Consider the following 13576-nt stretch of genomic DNA (forward strand, 5'->3'; position numbering starts at 1 on the left):
TGTGGGATGCACGCAGGGACTCTGGAATCACAACCTATGTTTGTACTAAGTGGCTTGCCCACGCTGGGATCATCATCATCAATCGTATTTATTGAGCGCTTACTGTGTGCAGAGCACTGTACTAAGCGCTTGATCAGGGGATCAGGGGGTGGGGGGGATGGACAGATGGCACATCCTCTCAGGACCCTGAGGCTGGGCATTCCCATCATCCTTTAGAGTTTGTGTCAAGGCAGTAACACCTTCCTATGTCAAGCTCACACCATTTAAAAAACAACAACAAGAATTTAAAAACATCTTTACCTTTCCAATTTCCGAAGGAGTGTGATGATGAATAGGCACCCAGTCCAGCACGCTCCGGGCCTGAGAATTTCCAAAAGAGGCTACAAATTCTGGGAAATTTTGTCCTTTCAGTATAGTCTTCATTTTTTGCACTAATACTTGGCATTCTGTGGCTCTGGTGAGTCTTTCAGAAAAAATAAAAGTGACAACTTAAAGGACTGTTAAACAGTCAATAATTAATAGGTTATTAAAAGGGGCCAATGGCCATTATTCTTATCCCCACAATTATCTTTACCCAACAAAATGCGGACTATTTAGATAAACTGTTAGTGGTAATTAGTCAATTTCAGCTCAGTGCATTTGGTTAGCAAGATGTATAGAAAATGATAACCTGCAGGGTTTCCCTATTTGGAATGCAACAGTTCTGAGTTTGGAAAAATAGAATTATTTGGAGGACATGCATATTAAGTATCTACCCAAATGAATAAATCAATGGTATTTATTGAGCTTGGACTTTGAGCAGAGCACTGTACTAAGCACTTGGGAGAATACAACAGAGTCGTTAGATACTTTCCCTGTACACCAAGAGCTTATAGCCTGGAATTAATGTTCACTTTCCATTTTTTTCTTTTATTTCTTTTTTTCCCCAGGAACTTATCAGGCTTTGTCAGTACAACTAAAAATGGGTGAAAAATGACAAGGAGGAAAGTGTGATATTTCTGGATTAATGCGAAAATCAGATAAAAGCAAATGATTTACATCCCTTCCAGAGAAGCAGCATGGCCTACTGGAAAAAGCAGGGCCTGGGAGTCAGAAGACCTGGGTTCTAATCTCAGCTACCACTTGCCTGCTGTGTGACCCCAGGCAAGTCGCAACTTCTCTGTGCCTCAGTTTCCTCATCTGTAAGATGGAGATCCAATACCTGTCCTCCCCTCTACTTAAGACGGTGAGTTCCATGTGGGACAGGGGCTGTGTCTGATCTATGTAGTGGATGGGCTTGGGAATCAGAAGGTCATTGGTTCTAATCCCGGCTCTGCCACTTGTCTGCTGTGTGACCTTGGGTAAGTCACTTCACTTCTCCGGGCCTCAGTTACCTCATCTGCAAAATGGGGATTGAGACGGTGAGCCCCACGTGGGACAGGGACTCTGTCCAACCTGATTTGCTTAGTATCCACCCCAGGGCTTAGTACAGTGCCTGGCACATAGTAAGCGCTTAACAAATGCCATAATTATTATTATTATTATTACCATTACTCCAGTGCTTGGAACAGTGCTAGACACATAAGTGTTTAATAAATATAATGATTATTATTATATTAGCAAATGGCCCTGTCAAATGACTGTGGGAGGGGGAGCAGTGAAAACAGGAGGAACCATGGGAGCAGCAGAAGTGTCCTGAGCTGAGAGGAGAGCAACGAGTGAGAAATCCATCAGAGTTAATGCCTGTCTCCCCCTCGAGACTACAAACTTGTTGTGGCCAAGGAATGTGTTTACTGTTATACTGTATGTGCCCAAGTGCTTAGTACAGTGCTCTGCACACAGTAAACACTCAATAAACATAACTGATTGACTGGCAGTTACGAGAGTCAGGGGGGTCAGTGAGAGCCTTGGCTTCCCAAGGCTGCTGCTCTCCCCAGGTCCCCTACTACTTCCCCTAGAAGTGTCCTACAGCTACTTCTCTCCCCTTGGGGAGCAGCAGAATACTGAATATGCAAGCGTTCCTCATAATCAACTAATATCTTTGGAAAATAGACTAGTGGGTCCACCTATGCTTTCCCAGATTTAGAAAGATGCAGTTTTACTACTTTCTCTCTGCTCCTTTTTCCTCTCTTTCTGTAATTATCCTTACTATTATTCTCATTTCCCTCTGCTTCTCTCCTCTCTTCCCCTATAGCTCTCAATTTTTATATTAGTCTATCTTTGTCTCTTCCTCGCTCTTTTTACCTGACTGCAACTTAGTTGTCCCTCTTTTTGTCCCTATCCTCTTGACCCCACTTGTGCCTCTCCTCCCTTCTCCCTTTTCTCCCATCGATTTTTTATCTTCCCCCTTTCCATCATCCTTCATTTCCTCTCTAGGACCCACTACTTTTATGATTTTCTAATTGCTTTGCAGCTTCCTCTCCATTTTTGTCTTTCATTCTGCTTCACACTCTCCCTCTGTGCCTCTTCTGACATTCTACCTGTCTGCATTTCAGCCTTCCTCCCTCCCTTTACCCCTCGCACCCTCTTTTCTTTCCTGCCCTCTCTTCTTTTCTCTCTCATTCTCTCTCTCGATTCCCACCACCATAAGCCAAAGGCATATAAAGGGAGTGGGGCTTAGTGGTAGGATGGAAGAGGAGGCCCAGCCAAACCCTAGGAAGCAGGGCTTATGCCAAGGTGACAGCAGTAAGTTGTAAATAGTGGTAGGGAGGGAGGCTTTATTTCTCAGGGCCTCTACTCCAGGAAATGGGGCTCACAATTGTGGAGAGACACCGGTAAGCCCAGAAGTCAGACTCTCTCCCACCTTCCATTAACTGCCCTTCCATGACATTTGTATTCTGTATTTTCCCAAACAATAATGTGTCCACTAAACTGGAAACTCCCCACTACATTCTAAGCTCCTTGTCTACCAATGCTGTTGTACTCACTCAAGCACTTAGTAATAATAATAATGATGATGGCATTTATTAAGCGCTTACTATGTGCAAAGCACTGTTCTTAGTACACTTAGTACACTGCTGTGCACCCAGTAAGCACTCAGTAAATGCCACCAGTTTTTTTAATGGTATTTGTAAAGCACTTCCTATATGCCAAGCTCTGTACTAAGTACCATGGCAGATACAAGAAAATCAAGTTGGACATGGTCACTGTCCCACAAAGGGATAAGCAGTTTGGCATAATGGATAGAGCCCGGGCTTGAGAGTCAGAAGGCCATGGGTTCCTGGCTCCCCCACTTGTCTGCTGTGTGACCTTGGGCAAGTCACTTCACTTCTCTGTGCCTCATTTACCTCATCTGTAAAATGGGGGTTGAGACTGTGAGCCCCACATGGGACAGGGCCTGTTTCCAACCTGATTTGCCTGTATCCACCCCAGTGCTTAGTACAATGCCTGGTACAAAGTAAGCGCTTAACAAATATCATCATTATTATTATTATAGGGATCACAGTTTTAATCTCCTTAAAGATGAGGTAACTGAGGTGCAGGGAAGTTAAGTGACCTGCCCAAGGTTACACAGGGGACAAGTGGCAGAGCTGGGATCAGAAACAAGGTCCTCTGACTCCCAGCCCTGTGCTCTTTTCACTAAGCACACTGCTTCTCTTTTGTTGGATTACAGTGCATCACACTCAGTGGACACTGACTGATTGCAGAGAAGGACCGTGACCGCATTTCAATTTCACGCATCTAGATAATCCGGGATATTTTTGTTAAATTTGGAAATTGTAAATACCCTTTAAAATAAAGGGCCCTGTTCTTAAATAAGAAATGAGGAACTCATGATTTTTTTTAATTCTGCACCTCTGATTTCAATGGATAACAGAAATAGTTGCATTTTACTTTACAGCAAATTTAACTATTAAATGGAAGAAAACTACTGCCTTACTTTAGTTTACAGCCAGATATCATATTGTAACCAAATAAAACCGGGGTTCGAATTCCTTCTACAGCTATACAGTCCTGATCAGCTGTGCTCTGGAGAATAGTAAGCTGCCCATATCTGTTCATACTTCGAATAATGCCCGATCTATACAAAGAGTTAAGGGGAAACGATACCCAACACAAAGTGATTTTAATCTGAAATATGTGCATCAATATTTTGTTCCAGAGTTGTTAATGAATACCTCAAACCACTTTGATTGATAAGCATCTGCTCAGAATAACAGAATTCAAACAGATTAAAATACACCAGCATAAATAATAAATGATCCTGTCTTCCATAATCACTAAATTTACTCACAATCTACTGGGTGTAAACTGAAAATTTAGAAATGTAGGTAACCTACTCATCTTCAGGGGCTCAAAGCTTTAACTTCCATTTTACAGATGACGTAACTGAGGCACAAAGAAGTTGGGTCACTTGCCTAAGGTTACACAGGAGACAAGTGTAATAGACTTCAGAAATAATTATTTGTTACATATGTTTATCTTTTTCTTCTAGATCTCCTTTTAACGGAATGTTCTGAAGATTCACTCTGTACCTCTTAAAATTGTAGCCAGAACCGTAATTGTCATGAAGCCCAGAGGAAGTTTGAGTAAGAGCAAAACCTTTTATTTCTAAATGTAGCTTTCCATATCTGCAAAGATACTGAGCAGATTACAACTCTAAATATTGAGAAAACACGCTAAACTAAATTTGAAAAAGGATATCCTTTCTGAGGTTTAAATCCAGCTACTACTGGGAGCCCAACAACATAGCCAGGATTTCCACTGAGAGGCACTGGTTTTGCATTTTGCTGAAAGACATAAAACGCATATAACGACGCCATTCTCATTTCACATCTGAAACCACAGAAAAATAAACAAAAAATAATTTCAATAAAATCTGGATAACTAACCCAAGATTTCACAACCCAGAAGCAGCGTGGCCTAGTGGAAAGAGCACGGACATGGGTTCCAATCCCGGCTCTGCCACTTGTCTCCTGTGTAAACTTAGGCAAGTGACTCAACTTCTTTGTGCCTCGGTTACCTCATCTGTAAAATGGAGGTTAAAGCTTTGAGCCCCATGTGGGACACGGACTGTGTCCAACATGACAAGCTTGTATCTACCCCAGCACTTAGTGCGTGGCACACAGTAAGTATTTAACAAATACTGTAAACCAACAAATGAAGGATGTATTTTTTTAAAAAAATTAACTTTTACAAAGAAGGATTTTCTTCTCAATATGAAAAATATATACGGAAATACTGTGACTTTTGACAGATTCTATATGCCAAACAATTGCTTTATCTAAGGAGCAAGTTATGTTCGCATTCCTAATTACCTCAGTGTACACACCACAGTATTTACATTTTTAAATCTTTGAGCACAAAATTTGATCGCTAGGTTACATGGCATTAAATTTTGACTAACATATATCAGAGTTACCTGAATAAAATGAATTTCAAACTTTTGTTCAATTGGGACCATTGAACTTCTGATTATCCCAAGAAGAAAAGCGACACTAGCGTTAGCTATTACACCAGCACCTGAATACGTAAGAATATACTTTGCCTGAAAATAAAACATACAAAATATGCTTAATTTTATTATCTTACATTTTTATAATTGTGTACCACACCTTACAAAATATATAACCAAAAGAAACTATTCTTCTCTGCTTCTTCATTTCCAGGTGATAAATTTATTTACCGTTATCTTAGCTGAATCAAAAAATGTAATCCAGATTCAACTCACCAGGTAAACTAGCCCAGGCCTGAACACACCCTAGCCCCAAATCGCCCAATTCCATCCCGGAAGTCCAGATTGGTTCTAGCACGGCACAACTGATCTCATATTTTCAGTGATGCTATCTAAGATGGAAAATTTGTTACATACGTTTTTATTTTTCTTCTAGATCTCTTTTTAATGGAATGTTCTGAAGATTCACTCTGTACCTCTTAAAACTGTAGCCACAACAGTACTGACTTCCATGGAAGGTAGGTTTTCAGGGTGTAAAATAATAAGCACTTGCAGGTTAGAAGATGCCTTGGCCTCTTACCAAGAAATTAGACTGTGATTGAGTGATGGAAAAGTGATGGAAAATTTTCAATGCTTACCACTAAATATAATCATTTTTCTTCAGTTATGACCCATTCCATACCTTCCTCGTCTACTGGAAAATAACCTCAAAACCCTTACTTCTTGAGGTTAAAGGAAGTCTAAAGAAAGCCAGTTGCTCACCCACTTAGGAACTGACTCAGCCTTCATCTCTGCTTTTTGAAAAGCGGGCAAAATGCTAATCAGTAGGCTAAGTAAAGACTGAACCAGTGCACCCACAGAAATGGGAGAGGATACCTTTTCTGGCAAGTTCTGGACTTAGTCCCAGAAATCTAGCTTGATTCAGTCTTTAAAGCACTCAATCATCTTGCCCCCACCTACCCTACCTCGTTGCTTTCCTACTACAACCCAGCCTGCACATTTGGCTCCTCTAATGCCAACCTACTCACTGTCCCTCCATCTCGTCTATCTTGCCGTTGATCTCTCGCCTATGTTCTGCTTCTAGCCTGGAACACCTTCCCTCTTCCTATTTGACAGACAATTACTTTCTCCACCTTCAAACTCTTACTGAAGGCACATCTCCTTCAAAAGGCCTTTCCTGCTAAGTCCCTATTTCCTCTTCTTCCACTCCCTTCTGCACTGCCCTGACATTTGCATTTGGTCGCTTTATTCATCCCTCCCTCAACCACACACAACTAAGGTTCATTCATTCATTCAATCATATTTATTGAGCACTTTCTAGGTACAGAGCTTGGGAAAGTACAATATAAAAATAGACACATTCCCTGTCCAAAATAAGACTACATACATATCTGTAATTTACTGATTTATACTAATGTCTGTCTTCCCCTCTAGACTGTAAACTCGTTGTGGGAATGTGTCTACCAACTCTGTTATATTGTATTCACCCCGAAGCTTAGTACAGTGCTCTGCACACAGTAAGTTCTCAATAAATATGCCTGACTGATGGATTAGACAAGAAGGGCTCTGAAGTGAAAATGAAATCATAACCTTACCGCAAGTACAACATTTGTGCACACTTCCAAACTGCCAATACTGGTGACTTCAGGCTGCAAAAGGACACCACTGCTGAGACGAGTGAGTGTACGATTCAGAGACTGTGTAACTATGGACTGAACAGTAATAGCAACCTGAAAAATAAAGTAATATAACTGGATTGTAAATATGTACTTCAAATGAACTTGCCCTTATGCCCCCAAAATCCCATAATTGGGCAACAATTCATGAATCTCTATCACAGTTGGCTTTTGCTTTTAGCACCTGCTCTATCCTTAGGGCAGTCAATCCTGTTTATTAAGCGCTTACTGTGTGCAGAGCATTGTATTAAGGGCTTGGGAGAGATTACAATACAACAATAAACAGACACGTTCCCTGCCCACAATGAGTTTACAGTCTAGAAGCCTGGCACAGGGTCAATGCTTAACAAATACCACAATTATTATGGCTGTGACCAACAAGGAGCCTGGAAAAGCAGCACCTTTCATCTGAGGCTCAGATGACCAAAACATTCTACCTGGAAGCAACAAGTGAGGAGGCAGCGGCACATGAGATAAGGAAGCACGTGAGATAACTTTAAACCCAAAACCCATTTCACTCGCCCTGACTTCCATGGAAGGTAAGTTTTCAGGGTGTAAAATAATAAGCACTTGCAGGTTAGAAGACGCTGAAGGCTTGGCCTCTTACCAAGAAATTAGACTGTGATTTAGATATCATTTGTAATTTCTTGAAGAAAACATTAGGCAAGTCCTGGTTAATAATGCTATCTTATACCATAAACTGGTTCAGCACCAAGACGGGAAGCTTTGCCTAGAGTACAGCTTCCCCACTCGTGTGTCTGAATCATTTATTTTCCTGAGTGGGTGCAGTGCCCATGTGGACGAGGCACATGTTCAGTCATTCTGCTCTCACATCTGCTTCTCATTTTTTGTCAGTGCTTCTCACTCCACTGACCCTAAATTTACTTATGGCAGGGAGTGGAGCAAAATGTGAATGAAAAAACCAGCAGCAATATAATTAGAAGTAATGACTAAACATTAGGATCTAAAGGTTTAGATAGTTAATCAATGGTATTTATTGAATGTTTACTCTGTGCAGAGCACTGCATTAAGCACTTGGGAAACTACATAACAATAGAGTTGGTAGACACAAAGCCTGCTCACAAGGAGCTTCAGTCTACAGGGGGAGACAGATATTACAACAAATTTCTGATAGGAGAAATAGAGTAGAAGAATATTTATTTAAGTGCTGTGTGACAGCAGGCTAAGTAAGCTCATTGTGGGCGGGTAATGTTTCTATTTATTGTTATATTGTACTCTACCAAGGGCTTAGTACAGTGCTTTGCACACAGTAAGTGCTCAATAAATACAATTGAATGAATGAATGAATGAAAAAATGCCTGTGTTCTTTTACTAACCCCACCTCTGACTGTAAGCCTGAAAAGTTCCCTTTTGTACACTTTGTTCATCTCTCACTAGAAGATTATTAAAATTAGCAAACTAGAGCATTAAATGAAGTTCTGGTTTCCTCAAACAATAGGTGATAACAATCAACTCCAGGGGAATAGTGGACCCAGTGAGTTGAGCATACAAGGGGCACCTAAACAAGAACTACATTTTAATGATAGAAAACCAAGTGGCAATGCTCCAAATAGGAGAAAAACAAGGTTAGAGAAGTTTTTATCTACAACCAGATTAGAATGGGTTTCTAATATAATGAGAGATCAATGATCCCATCACAAGGTAGACAAAAAGCATGAGTTTAATTATTTGCTAAATATAAGGGGTTAGAAGTCAAACAAGACTTCCCTCTCCCAACTCCAAGGGCTTTTCTTTTTCCCAAATGGGCTCCAGCTACTGTAGAAATCAAACACAGTAAGTTATCTAAATTGCAAATTGAATGCTTAGTCAGAATTAAAGGCATATTAGTCTATTTTTCTGACCCTTTTTAGAATACCTAAACTGAAATTTCTTAGCTTAGTGTTAATTACCCTACTCTAAGTGAGCTTTGTGGATGGTGCTTTGGCTATAAGCATTTTTAATGAATTTTATGGCCTCCTTGTGGGTTTCTTGACTCTCAGTCCCATGCTCTTTTCACTTGGCCAGGCTGCTTCCCATGTTTGGTTTGAAAGGCACTCTATCTGAAACTATGTACCATTTCATTACTAAATGTATTGTTACTAAATTATTACTCATTTACTAAGTAATTGCTAAATGCATTATTGATAGTGCCTCGATATTGTTTACTTGCTAAAAAATAACTTTCTCAAAATATAAACACTTACCTTTTTCCTTGAATTAGGCACCTAGATAAATGAGAATAACAAAAATGAAATAGTGAGACCATAAACATTCTCATTATTTTATTGGGGCTACTTACCCCCATTAGAAGTTACTTTTACTGAAAATATTTCAAATGAGAAAAATATGCTTACCAACTTCCAAACACATTATTATACATTTTACATTTAACTAATTTACCACTAAGTGGCCTATATATTTTATTTGCAAATTAATTCCTCTCAAATAGACCATAGTAAACCTGGCTCTGAGTGCTAACCATTTGGAACATGATTGCTTATGCCCATGAATGCACCTAGGCACCCATACAATTCTATAACCTTTTAGTGGTTTTTCTCTCTCATTAAATATCTTAGATCACAGCAACCAAAACTAGCTTGTGAGTCTTTCTTATTAATAGTGCTCAGAGTTCAGCGTCAGGAAAAATAAGCCCTTTACCTAATTCCCTTTTTTTCCATATCGAATAATTCTAATTTATTAACATTCAAAACACAATCCTAGCTAATCTGTTTGGCTAGGTTTATCAAAAGAGAAAGGAGAATATAGTTCTGAATTCATATTTTTTCTCAGCAGACTACTAAAATATTTGAGAACCTTTCTACACTTTTGGTACCCAAAGAGCCTATTAAAGGGATGGTCATATCTTTAAATCACAAAAAAGAATGTTGAAAAGTACAAAGACTGATTATATAAATACTACAAACTATTTCAACTAATGTCAATAAGCAACAATATTAGGTTTAGAATTTTACTAAAATTTGTATTTGCCATCCTATCCTTCATATTTGGAATAAAAACATACCACTTTCATTATTTAGGCTATGAATTACTTCTAGACAGGTCAAAATGCTAGAAATAAGGAAGTTGATGAAACAAGACCATTTGAAAGGCAATACTTACTTCCAAAATTTTAGGGCTGCTGTAGAAAGCCATATTAAGGGCCTGTATTTCACCACATTTTTCCATATTTATCCTTCTACTACATTTCACAGCTTGGTTCACTAGAAAACCTGTAAATCACCTCCAAGTTACCACAAAAAACTGACCAGGCAAGATTAATCAATCACACAGAAAGGGGCTCCCAAAAGTTTACAAATACAAATTAAGGCTAGTTAGAGAATTTAAAATGGCGAGTGAAACAGGATGATGGAATCATCCTTCATAAATGATAGATAAGCCTCAGTCTAGTCACAAAGACTTTGACCTAGAGGAATTGATTATAAAGACAGTTGCACTCTCTCTTCCTTGCCATCCGTGTTTCTGCTGGGGCACTGAGTGCAGTGAGTGGGTAAGAGGGGAGGGATGTGGCACATTATCAGATACACTTTTTTTATGTGCAAGACCCATTTATGACCAAAATAATTAGAACATAGTGCTCATGCAGTGCTCAAACAGGCAGTTGTCTTGGTAGGCACTGTGGTCTTCCCAGCCCATATCTGTCAGCTATTTTTCAGGACTTCTCCTGAGCCTGCCCACCTCATAGAATGCAGTAGGTTGGTCCTTTGGTCAAAAATCTTCACCACTTTTGGACAGTCTCAGCAGGCATCCCCCTACTTGCAGAACTGGGATTAGAATCCTGGTCTCCTGATTTTTAGACTGATGTTCTGTCCGGTAGTGCCACAGCAATCAATCAATAGTATTTATTAAGCACCTACTATGCACAGAGCACTTACTAAGCACTTCAGCGAGTACAGTATTGGTACCTGTCTACCAATATAACAGAGTGGCAGACATATTCCCTACTCACGATGAGCTCACAGTCTAAAGGGAGAGACATTTATTAATATATATTACAGCACTTATTATATAATATACAATAATAATAATTATAACACTAGCACTTATGTATAAGTGCTAGTGCTGAGGTAGGGATGGTGAATGAAGGAAGCAAGTCAGGGTGAAGCAGAAAGGAGTGGGAGAAGAGGAAATGAGGGCTTAATAGTCAGGGAAGGCCTCTTGGAGGAGATGTGCCTTTGAATGCTTTGAAAGTGGGGAGAGTAACCGTCTGTCAGATATCATCATCATCAATCGCATTTATTGAGCGCTTACTATGTGCAGAGCACTGTACTAAGCGCTTGGGAAGTACAAATTGGAAGATATGAAGAAAGAAGGGCGTTCCAGGCCAGAGGAAGAATGTGGGCAAGGAGTCAGCGGCGAGATAGACGAGACTGAGGTACACTGAGTAGTTTGGCATTAGAGAAGCGAAGTCTGGGGGCTGGGTTGTAGTAGGAGAGCAGCAAGGTGAGGTACGAGGGGACTAGGTGATTGAGTGATTTAAGGTCGAAAGTAAGGGCTTCATATATACAACACAGTTGAAGAAGATGTAATTTTGCTAATTTATCTGAATTACTGATATGTATGTCATATTCAGATTTTTTAATACATCAAAACTATACTTACAACTTCATGGAAAATAATGTTTCAGGTTCATCATTTAAAAATATAATTTATACTGGGGAATTTTACAGTATTTGTTCAAACTGAAGGAACTCAAATTTTGAGTAAAGTCAAAGTTCATTAAATGATCAACAAATTTAATTTGCTTAAATAGGAATAAGAAAACATTCCACACCTACCTGCAGGATTCTCATCATTACACTGTGTGGATACAAGAGGAGAAGGAAGCCTTAGAAATGCATCGGCTGTCTGCAGTGGAACACCATACTGAAATAAAAAAACACAAACTACGAGTTTTAAGTTTGTTTTGAGTATCTGCTACTATTTCTACAGAAATGAAACAGCATATTAAAATAACCTTTCTTCTACCTCAAAAAAAAATCTATCAAAGTTCCTCACATCCAGACACGAAGGCCCCAAAACCCGTGTGCACAGGGAACCAAGCAAAAGAATTAAAGGTCAGCAAGGGAAGATTTCCCCCGATTAGAATTACCATCAACATGATTTCTCGGCTAGGAAAAGCCCTTAAGGTTTAAGAAAAAGGAACAAAAGTAGGAAATATATCCCTCCATTGAGTTATATTATCACAAACGTAGCCAAAGAAGAATGCACAATAATGAAGCTGTAAAGAATCTGTGAAAGTAGGGAGCTATGGAGAAGTCTGGAAAGCAGACAGCAGAAGATATGCATTGGAAATCGTTAGATAAAAGAGAGCTGGCAAGATGCCCTGTCAGTGCTATTCTCGAATTGATACTGTTAAAGGGAAGGAGTGTCCTCCTCAGCTGCATCAACGAGTAAGCAGGAATACTCCTAGAAAGCATCATAAACCTGTCTTACTGATCATTCAATCTATCAATCAATCAAAGGCATTCACTGAGTGTCGTGTGCACAGTACTGAACTAAAGTGCTTGGAAAAACACAAGAGAGTTGGCAGAAATGATCCCTGCCCTAAGGAGGTTACTGTCTGCAGGGGGGATGTATATTACAATAAATTAGAACAATGGTAAAACAGTAGAAATGAGTTGAAACTGCCGATCTGGGGGCAAAACAGTACCTGCACAAGTCTCAAATAATAGCAGTGCTAATTGCTTATTACAACCCGAAATGATACTGATTTCTATTTATTACAAGGCTGGGAGTCAGGAGAAATATCGGTTTCAGTCCCACCTCTGCAACCTGCTAGCTATGGGAGACCTCAGGTAAGTCAATCAATCAATGAATCAATCATATTTACTGAGTGCTTTCTGTGTGCAGAGCACTGTACTAAATGCTTGGGGAGTACAATACAGAGTTGGTAGACATGTTCCCTGCCCACAGCGAGCTTACAGTTTAGAGGGGGAGACATTCCAACTTCCCCATCTATAAAATGGGGTTCTCCCTCACTCAAATTGTGACTGTGTCCGATCCAATAATCTTGGGCTTACTCCAGTGCTCACCAAAGTGTATCATCATCATCATCATCAATCGTATTTATTGAGCGCTTACTGTGTGCAGAGCACTGTACTAAGCGCTTGGGAAGTACAAGTTGGCAACATATAGAGACAATCCCTACCCAACAGTGGGCTCACAGTCTAAAAGGGGGAGACAGAGAACAAAACCAAACATACTAACAAAATAAAATAAATAGAACATAGTAAGTCTTTATTAGAGATTATAATTATTATATGTGAATTCATTAGGCAAAAAAAATTTGAGATCCATACTTGTCCCTTAATACAATAATACAAATTTGGTAATAATTGCTATGTAAAACCAATTCATGCACCCTTACCCCCGTTTGATTTTATGTAAATTCGTATATATCTAGTCAAACAACCTCCTGATCCAATTTCATTTCCAAAGTGGTATCCTTATCAGGAGAGAATGAGCCATCCTTCAGACTATTAACATCCCTCATTGCAAAGGCTAA

At 39.6% G+C, this 13576-nt stretch overlaps 1 protein-coding gene across 3 annotated transcripts in view; it reads right to left on the minus strand.

Annotated features, from left to right (window-relative positions):
- TCTN1 (tectonic family member 1) overlaps positions 1-13576 on the minus strand; it is a 35410-nt gene that overhangs the window by 6983 nt on the left and 14851 nt on the right. For 2 of the 3 annotated variants that reach the window (XM_038762497.1, XM_038762499.1), the window contains exons 5-12: positions 11847-11934; positions 10171-10280; positions 9255-9275; positions 6970-7104; positions 5342-5467; positions 4624-4709; positions 3860-4000; positions 301-463 (exon numbers count right to left, since the gene is read on the minus strand). In XM_038762497.1, the coding sequence (XP_038618425.1) occupies positions 301-463; positions 3860-4000; positions 4624-4709; positions 5342-5467; positions 6970-7104; positions 9255-9275; positions 10171-10280; positions 11847-11934 (870 nt within the window). The remainder of the gene's footprint in view (positions 1-300; positions 464-3859; positions 4001-4623; positions 4710-5341; positions 5468-6969; positions 7105-9254; positions 9276-10170; positions 10281-11846; positions 11935-13576) is intronic. The other variant, XM_038762498.1, reaches the window with a different exon arrangement.

Source organism: Tachyglossus aculeatus, chromosome 21 (assembly GCF_015852505.1).
Source record: "Tachyglossus aculeatus isolate mTacAcu1 chromosome 21, mTacAcu1.pri, whole genome shotgun sequence".
NCBI lineage: Eukaryota > Metazoa > Chordata > Mammalia > Monotremata > Tachyglossidae > Tachyglossus > Tachyglossus aculeatus.